The 24,809-nt window shown below is 35.0% G+C and overlaps 1 protein-coding gene across 4 annotated transcripts; it reads left to right on the plus strand.

Annotated features, from left to right (window-relative positions):
• dync1i2b (dynein, cytoplasmic 1, intermediate chain 2b) lies at positions 1 to 24,423 on the plus strand. 4 transcript variants are annotated; one of them, XM_009302110.5, is made up of 17 exons: positions 1 to 121; positions 2,318 to 2,426; positions 3,002 to 3,116; positions 6,414 to 6,555; positions 9,613 to 9,672; positions 10,421 to 10,536; positions 11,506 to 11,592; positions 11,949 to 12,111; positions 13,451 to 13,550; positions 13,801 to 13,926; positions 14,374 to 14,520; positions 14,594 to 14,707; positions 16,576 to 16,709; positions 16,921 to 17,065; positions 19,654 to 19,794; positions 19,869 to 19,994; positions 23,102 to 24,423. In XM_009302110.5, the coding sequence occupies exons 2-17, from the start codon at positions 2,319 to 2,321 to the stop codon at positions 23,213 to 23,215; spliced, it is 1,938 nt and encodes a 645-aa protein (XP_009300385.2). In that variant the 5' UTR covers positions 1 to 121; position 2,318; the 3' UTR covers positions 23,216 to 24,423. The 4 variants fall into 4 exon arrangements, with proteins under 4 accessions (XP_009300385.2, XP_009300386.2, XP_009300387.2 ...); XM_009302111.5 differs by having other exon boundaries at positions 6,465 to 6,555; XM_009302112.5 differs by lacking the exon at positions 9,613 to 9,672.
• The last annotated feature ends 386 nt before the right edge of the window (positions 24,424 to 24,809 follow it).

Here is a 24,809-nt window from a genome sequence, read left to right on the forward strand (position 1 = left end):
ATCCCAGATCCAGCGCCGCCGCTGCTGTCACAACAAGAGAAAGAGGATAATAACTTATTAGTCCGCTGAAGAACAATAATCCTCCCCGTACAGACTCCGAGCCGCTAACAATTTATTTCAAGTAAGACTAATGTTTTTCCTCACTAACAGTAGTATTTTCTCTGTTAAAGTGAATAATAGTGTCTTTAATGGCGATGTTTCAGCATTGATTCCTGAGGGCCGTTGACGTGTGCGGTTAACTGTCATTTACACTGGACGCTAAGTTACCTTACAAAGACTTACTGAAATAAACACAAACAAAGCAGAAAACCACTTCCGTTTTAAAATATGAACACAAATGGTTTGTAGTGTTAAAAAAACAAACATAAAATGAACAGCTGATGCAACTAGACTGATGGTGTAACGTTAGTATTATTTATTGCGCTTCAAATAAACGGTTTCGCGCGCGCAGCTTAAATAATGTAAATAAAATGTTATTAAAGTGTTTATCGTTTTAAATTGTGTTTTTTATGTTAGTTGTGAGCTTTCAACCGGGGTTTTCGCTATGCAGCCATATTGACTGACCATCCGGGACTCTTACAGGAGTGTCCCGTGTGTGTGTGTGTGTGTGTGTGTGTCATTGGGTTTGTATAACTTACTAGGCTAAATAAACTCATTGAGCTCTCTATTAATAAACAAAAACAAACGGTTATTAATTAAAAATTATTATTAATATAATAATTATTATTTAATGAAGTCACATATGTGATTTTATACATGTAGTTTGCTCATAAATATCTATTCTAGCATACTGCCAACAGTGATGTCATTCAGAAGTAGTTTAAAGGGACTGAGTTTGAGTAAATGATGAAGACATTTCAATTTTTAGATGAACTATCCCTTTAATGTAGTGGAATTATAATGCAATGGGATTTTAAAATATAGTTTAACTACTGTCATGTTTTTAAAATGGTTTTCATATTTTAGAAGCAAACATATTTTCAGTAATGTTTGAAATTTGACCTGTTGAAAACTTTATCAACTAAACACAGCATGGAGAAATTAATAGTTTTCATATATTTAATATATTATAGTCCTGTTTATCAAACATTTTGTCTATTTTGTATTATTCTGATGAATGTGGACATTTATGATGCATGAAATATTAAATCTGGTTTAATGGCTGTGTTTTGATAAGATTAATATTAACTCAGTGGAAAATACGTTGCAGATGTGAGAGAATAAATTGCTTCAATTAATCCAAATTGTGTTGTGAAACTTGTGGAATAAAAGCTATTTTCATTGATAAATTGCCACCCTAATGAACCATTGCTATTTTCAATAAGGCATTGTTTTTGTTAAATACAACCGATCAAAAAAGCACAGATAAATAGATAGAAAGATAGATAGAAGGATGGACAGACAGATGGTCAGATAGATAGATAGATAGATAGATAGATAGATAGATAGATAGATAGATAGATAGATAGATAGATAGATAGATAGATAGATAGATAGATAGATAGATAGATAGATACATACATACATATTCTGTAGTAGTTATTTGAGCAGTGGACTGTTGACGAAGCATGGTGTGTTTGCAGTACTGGATGAGCTCATGGGTGCGGACCAGAATGACCTCAGTCTGATTCCCACAATGACCACTAGAGGCTGCCCATGTAATATCTGCTTATAAACAGAATGTATGAGACTGTAATGACCATGCCATTATATCAGGTTATGATTGTTAAAACTGTGCAAATATGTTAATCAAAGTAAAATAAATAAAACAGATTAAGTTATTGTTACGCTAGTTACGAAGGCAACTTTCATTTAGTTGAACTTAAATCAATAAAATAATTAAAGTCAAAAAATTATTTACATTAAATAAAAATTATTTGGAAATATATATACACATACATATATAATAAATTAATAAATAATTTAAACTGTATAGACATTAAAAAAAACAAAACAGTATGTTTATAATAAATTACCCATTTGTTGCATTTTAATGAAAAAATATATAAACAAAAAATTAATAATTTAAATTTTGACAAACACGCTATAATAATGACAGATAACACTGGTGGTTATACATGATATATAGCATCATTTGAATTGTAATTATTATCAAAACCTTATAAGCAAATATTAGCAGCAGAAAGTAAATAAAATACATACAATTTTGCTATAATTTGTTAAAAGCTCTTTGTTTTGAAGACTTCTTGTTTGCATTGTGTTGTAAAAAAGCCTTTATTTTACTTATAATTACATTGATTACTTGATTTATTTTTGCAAATACACTAACAAGGCCTGATTTGATTTAAACGTGCAGAATGTCTGACAAAAGTGAGCTGAAAGCGGAGTTAGAAAGAAAGAAGCAACGTCTGGCCCAGATCAGAGAGGAGAAGAAGAGGAAAGAGGAAGAGCGCAAGAAAAAAGAGGTGAGCCGTGGCCTGAGCTGCAGTCATATGATGTCTTTGCTATCTTTCTCTCTATCCCTCTCTCTCTCTCTCTCTCTCTCTCTCTCTCTCTCTCTCTCTCATTTTGCTGCAGAGTATATTAGTTAGCATTCTTTTGTTTTTCCCACCAATTTCTGTTTAACAAAAATACTAATAACTAATAACTGATTTATTTTATCTTTGCCATGATGACAGTACATAATATTTGACTAGATGTTTTTCAAGATACTAGTATTCAGCTTAAAGTGACATTTAAATGCTTAAATAGTATAACTAAGCAAGTCATTGTATAACGATGGTTTGTTGGGTAAAAAAAAAAAATAGCTTAAGGGGGCTGATAATATTGACCTTAAAATAGTTTAGAAAAAATTAAGAGCTGCGTTAATTCTAGCCGAAATTAAACAAATAAGACTTTCTCCAGAAGAAAAAATATTATAGCAAATACTGTGAAAATTTCCTTGCTCTGTTAAACATCATTTGAGAAATATTTGATAAAAGAAATAAATTCACAGGAGGGCAAATAATTCATATAATAATCTTTCTCTTTCCTCCTGTAGCTGGATGGAAGAAAGGAAGGAGCGTCTCCCCCACAGGAAGACTCTGATCTGGAGAGAAAGAGGAGGGAGGCAGAGGCTCTGTTACAGAGCATGGGGATCACAGATGCCTCCATGGGTAAATGCATTCAAAATCACTTACTGTAATTAAGTCACTTCTGTTCTAACAGGCATGCTTTTTCAATTATTATTTATTTATTTTTATTAGTAACTCATGTACAACCTACTAAAAAAACAAAACACTTATAGAGAGTTTATATTTTATATATACTTTTTATATTTTGTAAAAGCTTGATCCACTTTCTATAACTTTTAGAATGCGGAGGAAAGACTTTACATTGAAGCATGAAAACAGACTGTAAATGGATAAAAAAGCTTTTTAGTTTTGGAACATTAATATAGATTTGGACCAAAATAATCTATGGGTGAGCTTAAAAAGGGATAGTTTAAATTCTGTCATCATTTACTCACTCTGCACTTATTTGAAAACATAGAAGACTTTCTTTCTTCTGTTAAACACAAAGAAGATATTTTGAAGAATGTTGGAAACCTGTAACCATTGAAAAGGCATCTGTAGCGCAAGCCAAAAATATGAGAAAATCATCCCTCACTAAACTATAGCATCCACCTTGACTCCACGCTCTGCGTTTGGTGTGAACACGTGTTTTAGTTTGTATGCAAAATGAGTGACTGATAATGGCAGCTCCCAAATTATTAATACAGCAATTTATATTTGAATACCAGATGATAAACAGAGCACACTCACAACTGACAAGTCTGAAAATGCCCTAAAACACAGCTTAAATATTTAAGTCAACACCATCAGAAACTTCGAAAATCTGTCATTATGAGACAATACACTGTAAATGTGAAAACTTAAACAAATTACTTTGATTTGTTATAATTAAATCAATTAAGTTTGACAAGCTTGAGTTTTCAGTAATAAATTAAGTTGTTTTATGTGTAACAAATTTTAGTTATTTATTTAAGAGAACAAAAATGGAACAGTACATATAGTACAGTACAAATAATTTCCTTCCAATGTTAATATAATAATAATAATAATAATACTATTTTTATGTTTTGTGGCAAGTAGAAATATTGTTCGCCATTAATAGCAAACAATACTTGTACTTGCTATAAATAAGTTACTAAAACTTGTTACACCTAAAAGAACTAAATTAATTTATTACTTATATTACTCCTTCGGCAAATTTAATTCTATTAATTGTAACAAGTCAAAGTAATTTGCTTAAGTTTTTACGTTTTACAGTGTAGTGCAGGGGTTCTCAACTGGTTTAGCCATGGGACCAACATTTTCACATGGTCATCAAGCAGCGACCCAAAATTTTTAGGAACTCTTATACAATTTTAGGAATTATTCTTAATTTGTATTTATTTGTTAACATAAACAAGTAGTGACAGATACATCATAAGAAATTCACCAAGACTTACAAATAAACAATATTTTATTGCTGTCATTTAACAAAATGGATCAAATTATAGTAATATTACAAAGTAAAAACGACAAATGCTGTTAATAATAAACTGTTAATAAAACATGTTTTCTGGTTTCTAAATGTTGTTTTAATTTAGAAGGTTTCATGCTCTCTTATGAGAGCTCCTCACTAAATATGACACTGAGGCTTTAAGTCTTTTTTGTCATCAATATATATATCCATACTTTACATATTCGGGGTCGCACTTGCGCTTCGACATATTTGTTGCAATAATTAAATGAAAATTCTTATGAAAAACGGTAGAGTTGTCGTGCACGCATTTCAAAATAAAAGTCCAGTATAAGCAAAAACAAAAGTAAAAAATGTAACTTTTGTTGTTTTTTTGACCACACACTCCGCGACCCACTGAAAACATTCCCATGACCCGACCCACCAGTTGAGAAACACTGGTGTAGAGAAAGCTGTATAGATTGTATTATTCAATAAAAACATATATATTATGACCCATTTTGCATCAACTGAGAAGAACCCAAATCATTAGATTAAACCTATTTTTTTGTACTCATGTAAATATCATCAATTTCCTTTTTTTATTTTTCTTTCTTTTCCTTTCTTTATTATAACAATTTATAATGTATGAAAGCTTGTTTCCCCATTAAGTGAAATAAAAGGAACACACAAACACACACACACACACACACACACACACACACACACACACACACACACATATATATACATATATACATACACTACCTGACAAAAGTTTTGTCACCTATCTAAGTTTTAGGATCAACAAATAATAGCTTGACTTCTAGTTGATCATTTGGTATCAGAAGTGGCTTATATGAAAGGCAAAGGCCTCTAGATTACGCTTATATCACCGAAATAAAATATGATCATGTCTTGATTATTAATGATTTAATTAGGACAGTAAGGTCTGACTTTGCTTAGACAAAAGTCTTGACACTTAACAGAAATAATGTCCAGTATAGAATATAAAGTCATGCTGCAGTGGAGACAGAATGAATATTGTGTCTGACTCCATCATGAGCTTGGAGGACTGCATCCATACATCTCTGCAATGACTCACATCACTGATTAATAAAGTCATCTGGAATGGCAAAGAAAGCGTTCCTGCAGGACTCCCAGAGTTCATCAAGATTCTTTAGATTCATCTTCAATGCCTCCTCCTTCATCTTACCCTGCATGCTCAATAATGTTCATGTTTGGTGACGGGGCTGTCCAATCCTGGAGCACCTTGACCTTTTTTGCATTCAGGAGCTTTGATGTTGGGGCTGAAGTATGAGAAGGAGCGCTATCCTGCTGGAGAATTTGCCCTCTCCTGTGGTTTGTAATGTAATGGGCAGCACAAATGTCTTGATACCTCAGGTGGTTGATGTTGCCATCCCCTCTGCAGATCATTTGCACGCACCCAAACTGAATGGAACCCCAAAATCATGATTTTTCCTTCACCAAACTTGACTGATTTCTGTGAGAATCTTTGATCTATGCAGGTTCCAATAGGTATTGTTTTCCATGTGATCAACTAGAAGTGAAGTTATTATTTTTTGCTCTTACAACTGGGATCGACAACAATACTTTTGTCAAGTAGTGTGTGTGCAAATATATGTATGTATATATATTTATTTGACAGTATATATACAGTAAATACATATTTAAAAATTATTTATTAATTATTTTGGGAAACAACCTTTCTAAGGAATGATCACTGATGTGTTTTTAACGCATGTGGATCGTGCATGAATATTAACCACTGCCCTTTTTGTCTTTTCTTTTTTGTTTCGCTCAATCCTCTTCGATTTTACTGCTTTTTGTGCTTATTTACCACCTTACCCTTGCTTTTTCCTGCTATCTGTTTATTTTAATGTGTTTTTCCCTCCCTTTGCTTATGCATGTGTGTGTGTACTGTACATGCATGTGTGTGAGCGTAGTTCAGCCTCTGCGTGTGGTAACAGAGGATACGTGTCTGTTTCACTATTTAGTCCCCCCTCCCATGTCCCCTTCTGCCAAATCAGTGGGAACCCCAAGTGAGACGGGCAGCCAGGACTCCGGAGACGGCGGGACGGGCCCGAGGTGAGACTGTTTACACTGACAACAGAGACTCTAGAGCCGGTTTGACCAAGATCTCTCATTTCACAGACTTTTGTATTATAGTAATTCTATCCACGTTTTTCCAATAGTGCATGATGCTTTGCACGAGCTATAGGAGTAACTTCTGTTGAAATGTAAAGGATTATTTAAAACTGGGCACTACTGGGTACAGTAGTTCATTTGAATTAATAAATGACTTTCAGCAGTCTTTCTGTAATATCATCAATATAATCTGTAATATTACATACATATACGGAGTCTTACTGTACTGTAATGCAAAGAAAAAATACTTTGGAGGAGCAAATGTGATAGTAGTGCCTTTTAAAAATATCAAGAGTAATTTAGTTTTCCTGCTGGATAAATATAAAGCATAAAACCAAAAAGAGTCTCTCTTTAAGTTTTCATTGTGCTTTTGTTAAGATTATTGTTCAGGTTAAGATTATTTCTTGCACATACTTATTGTTTGAATTGATTTGTTTCAGTTCTTTTGAATGGAAGTTTATGAAATGAATGTTGAACTCAGAGTGTGCAAAAATAAGATGGAAATAAAATAGCATTCAAAAGTTTGCGGTCAGAATGCCAGTAAAGACATTTGTAATGTCACAAAATGTAAGCATTTTTTAATTAACGAAATGTAGTTTGGAACTTTTTATTCACCAACGAAAGCTTTATATAATAGATTCCACAAAACACAAAGCAGCACACACTGATAACTCAAATCGTTTCCTGAGTTGCAGTTCTTGATATTAGAATGATAAACAAATGTTGATTGTTAAATGTACAGTTTATTCTGATTTATTATTATTTTTTTTTTATTTGTATTTTTTTATTTAACTTTACTACTACTACATTTACTACTACTACTATGTTTTACTACTACTTTTTAAACAATATATATGCATATTGTATATATGTATGTATATATAATGTATATATATTCTTTTTAATGTAAACTTTATAAATGCTTTGGCAATACATTTGTAACATTTGTCATGCCAGTAAAGCAAATATTGAATTTAATTGATATTTGAATGATTTCTAATTATGCCGAATAATCAGCTTTGCAAGACAGGAATAAGTAAAAATTTTACTTTAATAACATTTTACTATAAAAAAATAATTATAATACTATTACACGGTATTACCGTAATTTGATCAAATAATAAATGGAGGCTCATTGAGAGAGATGCTTCTTTTAAATTTTTTTTTTAAATAAATTAATTATATAATAAACAGTTGAAGTGGGAATTATTCGCCCCCCTGTTTATTTTTTTCCCCAATTTCTGTTTAACGGAGAGAAAAGTCTCTTAACACATTCATATCATAATAGTTTTAATAACTCATTTCTAATAACTGATTTATTTTATCTTTGTCATGATGACAGTAAATAATATTTGACTAGACATTTATCAAGATACTTCTATAAAGTTTAAAGTGACATTTAAAGGCTTAACTAGGTTAATTAGGTTACCCAGGCAGGTTAGGGTAATTAGGAAAGTTGTTGTATAATGATGGTTTGTTCTGTAGACTATCAAAAAAAAAAAAGAATTTGCTTAAAGGGGCTAACAATATTGCCCTTAAAATGGTGTTAAAAAAATTAATAACTGCTTTTATTCTAGCCGAAATTAACCAAATAAGACTTTCTCCAGAGGAAAAAATATTATCAGACATACTGTGAAAATTTCCTGAATCTATTAAATATCATTTGGGAAATATTAAAAAAGTAGAAAAAAAAAAAATCAAAGGGGGGCTAATAATTCTGACTTCAACTGTATATAAAACATACTAACCCCAAACTTTTGAATGATAGAGTAGTTTGGTTAATATGTTTTTTATATATAATAAATAAGCATATCATTTTCCACCCTAATTTTGAATAATTGAGTGAATTAAATACTCTGCAAATAAATGATTCTTTATCATATTTGATTTGTTAAAATTAAATTAATTACAAATTAATGATTTTTAAATCATATTTGATTTGTTTTATTGTTCATTAGATAAACGAGGAAAAAACGCATGTACTGTATGGCAAATATAAACAACTAAACTTTGCTTGAAGCTCTTCATTTCATATTCCTTCATGTTTCACTGCAAAATCTTTTGCCATGCTTTCAACTCATTTCCAATTCTTTTAAAATGATCAGTGTTTTCTGTCATTTCTGTTCATTGTTTTAAGTTGCATCAGTTAATTTCAGTTTTTTTTTTTTTGGAAAAAGTATAGCAAACTTATTACTGCAGGTCGGCACTTTTAATTTAAATTATTTTGCTTTTATAAAAAACATTAGCCAGGAAATTCATTGGCCAGTTTTATTGGGCTGAAAATGATCCAAATATCAAAACATTAATTCCATTAATTATGCTGATAATAGAACTTAAATGGGGACCTATTATGCAAAAATCACTTTAAATGGGGTTTTAACACAATTATGTGGGAACAATCTGTGAATATAACCAGCTTCTAATGGTAAAAATGTCTTAATTGTTGTTTTTTTATAAGCACACTTGATAAAAACAGTCTGCAGAAACACTTTGATTGACATTCTTCCTTTATATGTGTCATCAGAGGGTGAAAACCCCGCCCACTAGTGACAATCTCCCCCTCTTTATAATAGGAGCCCCGCCCTCTTTTGAAAAGAGCACAATCTCATTTGAATTTAAAGTGACAGTCACCAAAACGGTACAATTAGGATCAAGGCATAAAAGGGGCAGTTTCAGAGAGTTATAAAACATTATCTGTGTGTAATTTTGAGTTGAAACTTCACATATCCAGTCTGGGGACATTAGAGACTTATTTTAGGTCTTGTAAAAAGGGGCATAATAGGACCCCTTTAAAACCCAGTTACACACAGACATGCATATAAACATATGGATTAGGTAGTGAATTATATGATGATGTGACTCTGCAGTAGTCTGACCTGTATTTTGTACGTGTGTGCATGCACATGTATATTAGTGTTTAACAGCAACTCTGCTCTCCTTGTGCCTGTCTGCATGCATGTGTGTGCGCGTGGGTGTGTGTATGTGTGTGTCTAACAGGACTCTTCACTGGGACTCTGATCCTTCTACTCTACTGCTCCATTCAGACTCTCAGCTCGGGTACTGCTGTCTCTCTCTCATTAACATCACTCGACTTCTGTTTACCCTCCTCTCCTTCATTTATCCTTCTGTCACACTCGTCCTCTCACTCTTGCTGTCTTTCTTTCTTCACGGACCGTCATGGTTAACCAATCAGCGGATTGTGTATGAATATGACGTGAATTACATTTTCAAGTGAAAACCCTTGCAAACTAAATCTGTTAGTATATTTTAGAGCATTTATTCGCTGCTGGAAAGCCTACGGTGAATATAGTTACTTTTTTATTTGATCATTTCTTATTCCTTCTATGACATAGAAAATTCTGTATAATTTTGCCGGGCTTCAACCTTTTGTTTTGACTTTCACAAACCTGCAATTCACATACTTCTTATAAGGACATATCATCATCCCTCAGGAAATGGGTTTCTAGGTTTTATATGTGCATAAATACATGTTTATTACTATTTAATTAATAAAAAAACATATTATATGTAAATTGATTTATTTGGTATTTATTTATTGTGATTAATTAGTTCATACTAATTAATGGATTAGTTTTTAAATAATGTTTAAAATCTTTAATCCAATATTATTAATTATTTGCTTTTATTATTTGTTTTTAAAGATAAAAAGAATATATATATATATATATATATATATATATATATATATATATATATATATATATATATATATATATATATATATATATATATAAAAATGTAATTATTAATTTTGGTCTAAACATAGTTTGCTGTATTTCTGCAGACGTGGCCCGCTTAAGTTGGGCATGTCGAAGGTCACACAGGTGGACTTTCCTCCTAAAGAGATGGTGTCGTACTCAAAAGAGACCCAGACACCCACACAGACTCATCACAAAGAGGGTAAAACACACACACACACACACACAGACGTGTTTCTATATCCCAGTGGGGACTCAATATTCAATTCCCCCTCCCCCAAACCATTTTTACATTTTGAAAATACTTCATTCTGTCTGATTTAGGGTGCTTTCACACCTGTGAATCGATTTAGTTAATCAGAAACAGAGATTACAAATGTTACATTGTTGCTATTTGCTCTTGGAGCGGTTCGCTTTCACACTGCAAAGTTTCTAATCGGACCAAAAGAGCTAAAACAAGTCACGTGCGAGTAAACTCTCCTCACATTGGTCAGAGTGTCAGGGTTTATTTTGCAGCGTCCCGCTAAACTGTCGGGAGAGGTCGTGGTTTGATAGTGATTGACAAGGTGCGCGCGCGCGACGTGTCTGAGGAGAGATGCGGTGGGGAGGGGTGAGGGGCGACGTAGCCTATTTGAGGACCGGGAGGGAGACGCGAGATTACCCGGAGATCATCACTCGTTTGCGGGCATCCGGAGATTCGTGAAACTTCCCGCCCTACTCATAATTCTCTCTTCATATGGCCGTATGCCTATTACATATCCATAACACACTGTGACATAACCGCGCTCGGATCGGATCGCTTTCTCACTGCAATCGAACCGCTCCAGGGTTCGTTTCAATCGAGCCGAGACCACCTCATTCAAGCGATCTCGGAGCGATTACTTTGGCGCGGAACAGAGCGCGATTGCCCTCTTCACATATGCCAAACGAACCGCGCTAACTGGGCAAACGAGATACGTTCCGAAACAAAAGTGTAGGTGTGAAAGCACCCTTAGAAGCATGTTTACCTGTGAGGACATCTATTTTGTTCCTCATGTTGATAAAAGTCCCCATAGATCTGTGTACATTCAGGTTCAAGTCCCCACTGGGATATAAAACCAAGTACTCACACACAGCTTTTGTTTAATAGTTCAGTGTGTGTATAAAACTAACCTTTCACCGCTGTCTGTAGATGAAGAGGAGGAGGAAGATTTGGCTGTGATGCAGCCTGTAATGGAGCCTCAAGAGGAGAAAGACTCTCAGAAAGAAGAAGATGAAGGTAGTGCTGTCAAACTACAAAAAATAATTATAAACTCTGTCAAACAAATATGAATTGCGGGTGAAGATGGAGACAACTCAACTCAACTAAACACTCTTTGTTGCCTTGGTATTATGGAGGAGTTGAGCTGCCTTCATGTTACATAAAACCCAGAATTGGTGCAAACTTATCTGGATAGCCAGCTAATGTGGCTTCATGGTACAAGCCCCTGGTCCTTTAAGATATTTATTTATTTTAATTCAGATGGGTAGAGGCTTGGACCCAGAACCTTTAATCCATACGTCACAGCTTAACAAGCGGATTGCAACTTCTTTCTGATGCCGGCTTTAAGGGTATCTTGATGTTTGTGTGTGCAGCGTCTCCTCATGAGCTGACGGAAGAAGAGAAACAGCAGATTCTTCACTCGGAGGAGTTCGTGACGTTCTTCGACCACAGCTCTCGCATCATGGAGCGCGCTCTGTCTGAGCAGGTGGACGTGTTCTTCGACTACAGCGGACGAGACCTGCAGGATAAAGAGGGGTGTGTGTCTGTGTGTGTAGGGTCAGATAAAAAGAACACACTAGGGCTATAGCAAACGCAAGGGCCCCTATAGCACACGTGTTTGGACGGTGGGGGAAGCCGGAGCACCCAGAGGAAACACACACCATCACGGGGAGAACATGCAAACTCCATGCAGAAATGCCAACTGGCCCAGCCGGGGCTCAAACTAGCGACCTTCTTGTTGTGTGGCGATTGTGCTACCGTGACACCCTCCATTTATTTTATTGCCTCACAAAATATACATATTTTTACTATCGTTATTATTATTAATTTGTGAATTAATTAGATTTTCCACTGTTTGATATATATTTATGCAACAGTTCTGTCTGGTTCTCGAATTTGATTGGCTGATAGCCGTGACATATTTAAGTAATATCAGCATCCATACAGCCTCTTTACCCATGTATACTGTATCACTCCGCATGCAAGGAGTTCCAAACAAGCTATTTAAAAAGATACAAAGTTTCAAATCGTCCCAGCGAATTTGTTTAGCAAAACAGACATGGCAAATGACACATTTTCCATGAATATATCCTTCGATATTGACCTTATTCTAAAATGCGGAAGTGTGCCTGTTTTCGCGATTGTTTTAGAACTTCCGTTTCAGTCGCCTATGGGAGAAATGACAAGGAATAATAAACGGCAAAAAATGGTCAAACTACTTGCTCTACAAACAAATGTTTGCATGACTATACAGACCAAGTAGAATAATATAACAAGGAAATATCAGTTTGCAACATCAAACAGCGAAACGAGCAGTTTTTAATGTCTAAAAATGAATGGAAGTGAATGAGACCAGAAGTCTCGTGCCAAAAAGATTGAAATGGCTGCGCCCGCTCGTCTACGGAGAATAAGGTCAATAAGCTATGAAAGCCCATCAGATGAAGAAGAAGATGAAAAGACAACATCAATGGAGCAAACAAGAAGTTACATCAGCAGATTTGGAATATTTAGAAAAAAATCAGCATGAATACAACACTGTGCGGCAAACTGTATGGGCCATAAATTGTTTAAAGACATGGTTGGCTGAAAAAGAGCTCAATATCGACCTCAAACATATTGAGCTATGAAGTAACTCGGCACTCCTTGTTAGATCCAAAGTGTCGTTAGAATTTTTAAAAGATGCTTGCTCAGCTGTTCAACTGTCAGCTTATGATTTGAATCCAACGCGGAAGAAAGTAGTTCCTCATACAAAAGGGTTTTTTGAGACTTTTGTTTTTATATACACAATTATATACACAAACATATACACATATCGCACTGCTACTCATGTGATATTGCATATATATATATATGTTGTTGATTGTGTTTGTTTCAGGGAGTCTCAGGCTGGAGCCAAACTTTCGCTGAACAGACAGTTTGCGGACGAGCGCTGGTCTAAACACCGAGTGGTCACCTGTCTCGACTGGTCTCCACAGGTACACATAATGCTATCCACTTTGGACTGCGTTTTTAAAAAGATATGTTTTTGTTTCCTAAAAACGCAGTGGACGGAAGGCCAAAACAGAGAGAAAAATGTGTTTTTTTACGAAAACGTATTAGTGTGGACATCAGGACGACATCATCAGATTGACAGCAACATATGCATTTACAGAAGCATGCTGCAAATAGTGTAAATCCCAATGCTAATGTGTCGGGTATTTGATTATTATAATTATTGTGTGTCAGTACCCAGAGCTGCTGGTGGCCTCATACTGCAGTAATGAAGAAGCTCCACATGAGCCGGATGGCGTTGCTCTCGTCTGGAACATGAAATATAAGAAAACCACACCAGAATATGTCTTCCACTGCCAGGTGAATATCACACTGCATAAATCTGGGAAAGTACTTTTTTTCTTATTGTGTTCTTGTTCTTAATAACGCAATTAAATGGGACTGGGACTTTTATTTTTGCAACATAAATAGATAATAATAATAATAATAAAATTAATTCATTACATATTAATCCAACCACCATTACCAAAATTACCAAATCACTTTTTTAAATTAATTTATTTATTTTAATCAATGTGTCATTGCCATTATTATTATTACAAATGTTTTAATTAACCAAATAATTTTTTAAATTATTGTAAAAAAAAAAATTAATGAATTAATTTTATTATTATTATCTATTTATGTATTAATGTATTAATCCTTTAAGAAAATAATATTTTATTGTAGTATTATTTTATGTGTATATTGATTCTGTTATGTTGAGATCACATGATTTAATGAGTATTTATCTTTTATTTTCTCCAGTCTGCAGTGATGTCAGCAGCGTTTGCGCAGTTTCATCCTAATCTGGTGGTTGGAGGCACATACTCGGGTCAGATCGTATTGTGGGACAACCGGAGTAACAAACGCACCCCAGTGCAGAGGACGCCACTCTCAGCCTCGGCTCATACGGTACAGCAGATCAACATCACTGCGTCTGCTTCATCTATTGACCATCATATTGAGCATCTCTCTCTCCCTCCAGCACCCAGTGTACTGTGTGAATGTGGTGGGGACGCAGAACGCACACAATCTCATCAGCATCTCCACTGATGGCAAGATGTGCTCCTGGAGTCTGGACATGCTGTCTACACCACAGGTAACACATGCTGGAGCTCTATAAGGTCTGCTTTTTAAAGGAAATTAATACTTTTATTCTGCAAGGATCCATTCATTTGTACAGTAATGACATTTACTTGCTTTCTGATGAACAAAGAGTGCTGTTTCCTCAAAAAGGGGGTGCTTAGTCATGTTAAAGTTGCAAATACAATGTACATATTGGAATATATTGGATCATGTGTAAATAGAAAACATCCAATAGTGTAATTATTATCAAAATAACTTGAAATGTCTTTGGAACAATGGAAAGAAATAAAGGAAGATTGATCTAGTGCAATATTTTTAGCACTTTGCTAACATAATGTAATGTTCCTGTCATGGATGAACATGTTGCTAGCATGTTTCTAACATGTCTAACACACAATTAGCATGTTTTAGTAAGTTGCTGGCAAAACATTAGCTTGTTAGCATGAACTAATCTTAGTTAGCATGTTTCTAACATGTCTAACACATAATTAGCATGTTTTAGTAAATGGTTGGCAAAACATTAGCATGTTAGCATGAACTAATCTTTATTAACCATGTTTCTAACATGTCTAACACACAATTAGCATGTTTTAGTAAGTTGCTGGCAAAACATTAGCATGTTAGCATGAACTAATCTTTATTTAGCATGTTTCTAACATGTCTAACACACAATTAGCATGTTTTAGTAAGTTGCTGGCAAAACATTAGCATATTAGCATGAACTAATCTTTATTTAGCATGTTTCTAACATGTCTAACACACAATTAGCATGTTTTAGTAAGTTGCTGGCAAAACATTAGCATGTTAGCATAAACTAATCTTTATTTAGCATGTTTCTAACATGTCTAACACACAATTAGCATGTTTTAGTAAGTTGCTGGCAAAACATTAGCATGTTAGCATGAACTATTCTTTATTTAGCATGTTTCTAACATGTCTAACACACAATTAGCATGTTTTAGTAAGTTGCTGGCAAAACATTAGCATGTTAGCATGAACTAATCTTTATTTAGCATGTTTCTAACATGTCTAACACACAATTAGCATGTTTTAGTAAGTTGCTGGCAAAACATTAGCATGTTAGCATGAACTATTCTTTATTTAGCATGTTTCTAACATGTCTAACACACAATTAGCATGTTTTAGTAAGTTGCTGGCAAAACATTAGCATGTTAGCATGAACTATTCTTTATTTAGCATGTTTCTAACATGTCTAACACACAATTAGCATGTTTTAGTAAGTTGCTGCCAAAACATTAGCATGTTAGCATGAATTAACACAGTTAAGTTTTTTGTAAATGGTTATCGATAATTAGCATGCTTCTGACATGTCTAACACATAGTTAACGTTTTATAAATTGATTGCAATAAGTAGCATGCTATTAATGTGAATTAACATCTTGCTAGCAATAATTAGCATGTAATTAACACAATGCTGGCATGCTTCTATCAAATTTAACATGGCTAACATGTTTTAACAAGCTGATAGCAGTTGGTATTAATAATTAGGATGTGGCTAGCATGTTCCTAATGTCTACCACCTAGATAACATGCATGTTTTAGTAAGTAGCTAGCGATAATGAGCATGAATTTACATTGCTAACATCTTTCTACAATGTTTTAGTGAGTTGCTAGGAATAACTGAACATGTTGCTAGCATTCTTCTATCATGTCATAGCATTTTAACATGTTTCTAGTGTGTTTTAGCACAAGTTTGACATGTTGCTAATTAGAATTTGCATGTCTTTTTAGGATTTAACATGTTTGTAGCATTTTTGCTAACATCAGAAGCGCAAGTAGAGTTTAAATTGGAGTCGTTTGGTCTCATTCATTCAGATTCTTAACTGCAGTCAGACTCAGCTCGAGTGTGTGTGTTTTCAGGACAGCCTGGAGCTCGTCTTCAAGCAGTCTAAGTCAGTAGCTGTGACCTCAATGTCGTTTCCTTTGGGTGACGTCAATAATTTTGTGGTGGGGAGTGAGGATGGGTCTGTCTACACGGCGTGTCGACACGGCAGGTGTGTGTGCAGGTTTATTAGTTGTATAATGACATGGGTATGACTTAGCTGTACTCTATTAAGCTGGTTTACAGGGACAATATCATTCATATAATAACTGTTTTTACTGTATAAAATACATTATACCTATGAAGTGTTACTGTAAACTATGTATACAAGTACACAAGTGTGTCAGTTTCACACCTGAACCATGTTAATGTGTGTGTTGTAGTAAAGCGGGCATCAGTGAGATGTTCGAGGGTCATCATGGACCAATCACAGGTCTGGACTGCCACACAGCAGCAGGACCGGTCGACTTCTCTCACCTGTTCGTCACTTCCTCTTTCGACTGGACTGTTAAACTCTGGGGCACAAAGGTGACAAACACACTATTGCCTTAAACGCTGCATGTACATAGCTGACTGCACCACACTGTGTACACATCAATTATGCACCATTATTTGACCTGATAATATTTTAAATGAGGCATGGATTTCTTTAATTTAAGGCTTTATTTATTTACGTATTTTTATTACATTAACATTTAATTTATGTCTTTTAGGTAATAGCAGTGCTGCTTTTTTCTCTCCTGAAAGATAAATAAGCCATATTTATTCATTTTAGTCATAAGTTCAGCTTATTTCAATGAATTATTTTAATAGTTTTTCATTAGTTCATATTTATTTATTTTAGTCTAATATTTTTATGGTAAGAGAAAAAGCAGTTTTTTTTTGTTTTTCTTTTCTTGTTTTTTCAGTTACAGGACTGCATCAAAAACTTTTATTTATTTATTTATTTATTTTAATTTTCACTTAAGTCATGCTGGGTTTACACCATATGCGAAGCACTGTGTCACTTGCAGGGGTTCTTTACCTTTTTCACTTCAAGGGCAGGCCAACCGAATATTTCTTAAAAGCCGGAGAAAATGCCTATTTTAAAGCTTTATTTATTAGTTAAACATTTCTTTTACCCTCTATTATTCCCTTATTTATTTAATATATAGTTGAATTCAGAATTATTAGCCCCCCTTTGAATTTTTTTTCTTTTTTTAATATTTCCTAAATGATGTTTAACAGAGCAAGGAAATTTTCACAGTATGTCTGATAATACTTTTATAACTAGTCTTACTTGCTTTATTTCAGCTATAATATAAGCTGTTTTTAATTTTTTAACACTATTTTATAAATATATTAGACAATTATATTATTATATATTGACAAATATATTAGCCCCTTTAAGCAATTTTTTTCTCTCCATAGTCTACAGAACAAACCATCATTATACAATGACTTGACTAATTACCCTAACCTGCCTAGTTAACCTAATTAACCTAGTTAAGCCTTTAAATGTCACTTTAAGCTGTATAGAAGAGTCTTTGAAAATATCTAGTCAAATATTATTTACTGTCATCATGGCAAAGATAAAATGAATCAGTTATTAGAGATGAGTTATTAAAACTATTGTGTTTAGAAATGTGTTTAAAAAATCTTCTCTCTGTTAAACAGAAATTGGGGAAAAAATAAACAGCGAGTCTAATAATTCAGGGGGGCTAAAAATTCTGACTTTAACTGTATATATATATATAACCTGTACATGTGCGCGTCTGTTATAAAACACTCGCAAGCATTAATTTGGACAACTATGAGGATATTTTAAAGTGTTTACACAAAGAGAGCAGGCATAGTTTGTGAATTAACAGACTTGTACAACTCTGAAACAGTACAAGTCGCAGACGTGAGGCAAGTGCGAGCTGATTATTATAATTCTCATCGTCGTTACCTTAACATTTGCGTGACTGTTTGCTTTTTACAACAGAGAACATAGTCCTAGTTGGAAATTATATTACTGTAATTAACAGTGAGGCTGTTTTTGTACTGTCTGAATTAACCTGTTCAATCACAGAAAACTGGAAATGCCATTACTACTATCATTTTATTATGACATATTTAATAATGAAATCAAATAATTATAGTGTAATTGTATAATTGTAGTGTTTAAGTTATCTCACGGCATATCTCCAGGATCACAGAGGCCCACTAGTGGGCTGCGGCCCACCTGTTGAGAATCCCTGCTCTAGTTTACTCACAGGATGTTTTACTCAAATGTGAATTTTTCGATTGGGGTCAACACGTTGGAATTGCGCGGTAGACACGATTGAGGCCAATTCCACATTTGCAAACATGTTGTGCATTCTGCATCGTTTGTGCCGATAACCTTTGTTACACCATTGCTCTAGTTCACTCATGGGATGGTTTACCCACACATGAATTTATAGTGTGGGTTTATTATTTGGACTTGCACAGTAGAAAAGTTTGAGGGGAATTCCACATATCTGTGGCAAACGGTATGCATTCTGCATCATTCGCACAGATAACTTTGTTGTAATTTGTTTACGCTGTAATTTGGATTTGTATGTAATTTACTTGCATGAGTACTTTTTTCCGGGTTTGGTCCCATGAATTTAAAATAAAGTTTTTTTTAGATGTTAACATAAGTATTGTTAGTTTTAAGATATCTATAATCTATTGCGCACCAAAACAGTGACAAAACAAGCTTTTAGGAGATATAACACTGATATAAACATGCAAATCTTGTAGTATGTCACTTCCGCCGAAATGGATCAACGATTGTATTCATGTCACCTCATACTTCAGTTTCTCATCAAATCTTCTGACCAATCAAATGCTCTCTAGTATCTGACATGCCCCGCCCACTTCAAGACGCTTCACAATTAATGTGCTTTAGCTCAACCACTCTCACTAAAAACAAAATGCTATTGGCTGTTTTTGTAAGGAGAGGAGCTACACTATGTTCCTCCCTCTCTTCATGTCGAGATTATGTGAAACACTGAATAAAATTGCAAATTTCAAAGCACTTCGCGGGACCTTTAAAGATTTTTTGAATGAAGACAGTTTTGAATCTTTGGTTTTTATAAAACAACTTCATCTTGTCTCTCTCCTGACAGAACAACAAGCCTCTGTACTCTTTCGAGGATAACTCAGATTACGTGTATGATGTGATGTGGTCTCCCACTCACCCGGCTCTGTTCGCCTGTGTGGACGGCGTCGGCCATTTGGACCTGTGGAACCTCAACAATGAAACCGAGGTACACAAATCAAGCGGTAATATACTGTAATATGAACAAATCCATGAATATTGAAGCATTACCTGCTGTTTCAGGTTCCTACAGCCAGTGTGACGGTGGAAGGAAACCCTGCACTGAACCGTGTGCGCTGGGCTCATTCAGGAAGAGAGGTGGCTGTCGGAGACTCTGAGGGTCAGCTGCACATTTATGATGTCGGAGAGGTGAGGAGGATAACACACACACTACATTAATTCTTTAAAATGTCATTAAAAAGGTCATTGCCATTTATACTGAACTGAACTGAATCAGTTTTAATTTACTAGAACGACACCAGCATTCTACATAGAACAGATACCATTATTTTGGAACTGATCCCATCTCAATGTCAAAATTCTGAGTATCGATCAAAAATAACAGACCTATAGGCCTACTGTATATAAAAGACGACATGATCCTACTAAAAACGGGATGCTGGCTGTCAACTAAGGCCCCGTTTACACTAGTGCGTTTTAGTTTTAAAACGGCGTTGTAGAATGAAAACAATCCGCGTCCACACTCGCGTTTTACCCAGAGTTTCTGAACAGCTCTCAGTCCACACCAAAACGCTGAAAACGCACATCACGTGACCACACACACACTCTCGGGCAAGTGCTCCAGCATTTCTACCCAGATGAGAGCTCTGCTTGTCGGACTGCTCATCAAGCATCTCCCGCTGGATCTAATCTCACTATATTTGCTAAACGTGATATTTCATTCATGTTGTTGTCTTTATCTAACGACATAGGCCAATTCCCTGACTTTGGTCATTGGAATCTATTAAGTTACTTGTTCACAGGTAACATGTTTTGGTTAAGCGCAAAGATAAGTTAATGATTAATCCAGGTACATTGACTGATCGCTTGCCTTTATTTCCTACAATGTATAAACTTATTGTATGTTATACTTTTATAATTATCGATTATTAAAACTGATATTCAGCAAAAGAGAGGGTGCGTTTCGTATTTTCAATGAAAATGAAAGGAGGCAGTTGTTATCGGCTCCGTTTTGTTATAAATATCCACACAGTGAAGATGACGCTCATATATGCAGCACGGTGCCTCAACATTTCTGCTGTCTGTTTAGTTGCTAATATTAAAATGAAAATAGGCAGTTCCTTAAATCATGTTTACATTTTATTGTTGAGAAAGTGAAACAACGTAGCCAAGGTGATGTGAATGAAGTTATAAAGTACACTGTTCCCTTTGAAGATTTACCCGTGTCCTCGGTATGTTTTCCATATCAAACTGAGAAGGGGGAGACTGCAGCCTTGATCAAACTTGCGAAGTCTTAACTTACAAGAAGAGGATGCGAGACTGAACTGTGTGTGGGCTACTTAATATTGAGGAAAAGCCCCAATCAGAGAGGCGAACGTTTGCAGCCGTTCTCCGTTTTCAGATGTCTCCGTCTTTCCCCATCCACACTGAGACGGAGCAGCAGCGTTTTAGAATGAAAACGGCCTCTCCAGCGTTTTCAAAAAGCTCCGTTTTCGGCGCTCGAGAACTCCGGCGTAGTGTGGACGGATGGCGTAACCGTAGCAAAACTTATGCGTTTTCAAACTAAAACGCACTAGTGTAAACGGGGCCTTAGCTACATTATTTGAGCATTCATTACGATATTGATGTATCCTGCTGTGGTCTAGCTTGTTTTCTTTTTAATATTAAGATTGTTCATTGAAATCTGTAATAGGCTTCCTCTACTGACCCTCATCACTACTAAAATAACCAGCCTGATAAACTCTCAAAGGCCAGTTTGACAAATCTCGCCGTGAGTGTGATGGAGAAAATGAAAGCACAATAAAGTTTAGTAAAAATAAGTTATATTTCATTTATGCACGTAAATATGGCTGCTTGAATGACGGTTGCTATGTTATATTTACATTAAAGCAGGGCTCGAAATTAACCTTTTTTTTTTCTTGGTAGCGTCGGTGCTCTTCAAAAATTTAGGCAAACCAAAATTTAGGTGCACCCACCAAAAAGTATGAGCACTGTTACTACATGTATTATATTAACAGATTCCATTATATATTAACACTCTAATCTAACTAACAAACAAAAATCTGCATGCGCCCACCGGACCTGCACGCACTGCTTGACATGAATGAGATGAACTGAATTAACAATAATAACTGTGCTGTTCTCACAGGTGCTGATATTGCACAGATGATATTGAAATATAACTTGTTTTATTATTTATAACATTATTTGCATACGTCATCTTAATAGCAGTAATGGTCTTTTCATGAGCTGCAATATTAGTTTCATCTCAGTGAATGCAGCTCTTTAGCGATGGTGAACACTGTGTCAGTCGCACAACTGAAGGATTAAATGAAGGATTAAATAACGTTAGAACATCTCGTGCTTAATGTGCAGATTCAGTGGCAAACACTGTTACCTCAAAACTCCGTCCCACCGACTTTACGGTGAATGCTTTAGTGATTTTCATAACGGACTTTAAACACTGGAAGTCTTTTATCCACTCTTGGAAAAGTTTAAATGCTGGATTGCCATTCACCACATGATCACTAATCAGATCTGCCATTATTTGTAACTTTAGGTGGTTTCTAAAACTAAACCTGCCGGTGTTATTTTTCATTTTCTCGTATCCAGACCTGCGGCTGTAGCTCCCTGTCATCGGAACTGAGTGATTGACAGCTGATATTAACCAATCCATTCGCATTCTGTTCTAGTGCAGTGGGCCAAAAAGAAGAGTTTGAAGGCGGGGCGGGCATTACGGGCTTTGTTTACTGCAGCAAGTTAACATGTCAACAGTTTTAAACCATTCCTGAACACTGCGTTTGGTGTTTTTAGGTGCAAAGATGCTTAATAAGTGATTGTCTCCTAATTCTGCGCATGTGGTGAACATTTTGCTGTGAAAACTGGTTGCACGGCATCAAATGCTTCCAAATATATTTTCAGGGTCGCATAGATAAAATTTCGGGCAAATATGCGACAAAATGTTGCAATTTTGAGCCCTGTAAAGTATTTCCATTTTACTTAATGTTATGCCTGTAGAGTTAAATCTGTGTTTGTATTGTTCAAACTTTCATATTTATGTTTATTATAAGTAATTTATTATAAAATGAACGTTTAAATATATCCTTTATTAATACATTACGATTAAACCTGTTATTTTAACACACAATCTACAATAGAAACTAAATCTAGGTTAGATTCAGTCGATTCAAACGTGTGACACGTAGTTGATTAAAACAAACATAATTAAGATGAAATATGAATATGACTTCCTCTAAATCCAAGTGAACTCTGTGCATCTGTTTGTTTCTCTGCAGCAAATCTCGGTGCCGCGTCAGGACGAGTGGACTCGGTTTGTGCGAACGCTCACCGAGATCAACGAGAACCGCGAGGACGTAGAGGAACTGGCTGCTCAGCGATTGGCTGCATGATCACCATTGCAACCCCCTGGTGACCAATGATGTTTCCTCCGCATTTGCATATCTCCACCCTCTCTGAAGTTATATTTAGTGTTACTGGATGACAATCTAGGGCTCTTTTAATTCTGAAGGTGTAACGATTTCAGAGTGCAAGACTTTGGTATTAATATATTAAGCACTTAGTCAAATTTGGGCGCAAAATTCATACTGGGATGGAACGGTTAACGTGGATTAAATAAAATAGGAATAATGCCTTTTTTAAAAATCTATTTATAGGATTAGAGGCTGATTTGAAAAACAGCGATTCGTTCATTAATGCTACGAATATGCAAAGAGTTGTACAGGATCTTTATAAACACTGACGCAACCTAGAACAACAGGGATTTTTTAGGAGGTGGAATATTTTTAACATTCAAACCTGAACATTATTGGATTATTTATAGCTTTTTAACAAATGCTTTTCATTTTTAGCTCATAATGACTGAAGGTGTAAAACACAGAGCACACTTTCCAACTGAATGCCTTAAAGCAAACCTTAACACTCACATACATTCACATGTATCTGCAATCTTCCACCACACATGCATTATAGCCTATTGGTGCTTATTTATTCCGGAGCTTTAGACTGAAAAAAGCTTTTCTTTTTTGCCTTTTGTTGTTTATAGAAAACCTCGTTGGGAAAATAAGTGGTCATTTGATTAGCTCTTCAAACATCTCTCTGAATATTTAGAATACCTTAGTCATATAGTTTGCATTTGTTTTACGAGTTCATTTTTTCCTAAAAAGTTTAACAGAGTAGTAACTTGATCATATCTGCAACCTATTTATATACACTCACTGGCCACTTTATTAGGTACACCTGCCCAACTGCTCACCATGTAATAAAGTGTGAATCATCTCAGGGTGGTTTCTTGAACATGACAATGAGTTCACTGTTCTCAAATGGCCTCCACAGTCACCAGTTGTCAATCCAATAGAGCACCTTAGGGATGTGGTAGAAGGGGAGATTGGCATCATGGATGTGCAGCTGACAAATCTGCAGCAACTGCGTGATCATCACGTCAATATGGAGCAAAATCTCTGAGGAATATTTCCAGTACCTTGTTGAATCTATGCAATGAAGGATTAAGGCAGTTCTGAAGGCAAAAGAGAGTCCAACGCGGTACTAGTAGAGTGTACCTAATAAAGTGCATATTTCACATTTTAAATGTGCGAATTTACCCAAACGTGATTTGCATTTAATTCTCTTAAAGAAATATTACAAGTTATGCCCACTCTATGGATTTTAGTAGTATTTATCTAATTTATGTATGTATTTTTCTTGACGTTGTATAAATAACATTAATTAGCGCAATATAAAAACTCAATCAGCTTGTCTTTTAACTTAATAATTTTGTTGCCTAAAATCTTAGGAAATAAATTGGCCATTATGATGTTTTAAACGGAGACAGATTAAATCTAAACCTAAAAACACAATGGTTCAGAACACCTAGGCCCAGTTTCACAATCAGGGTCTGACACCTGGATACCTGGTGAAAAAAAATGACTGATGTATTTTAAGACATCTCACTGCAAGTTATTTTGAGTTGAGACAGCTCAAACATGC

Source organism: Danio rerio, chromosome 6 (assembly GCF_049306965.1).
Source record: "Danio rerio strain Tuebingen ecotype United States chromosome 6, GRCz12tu, whole genome shotgun sequence".
NCBI classification, from domain to species: Eukaryota; Metazoa; Chordata; class Actinopteri; order Cypriniformes; family Danionidae; genus Danio; species Danio rerio.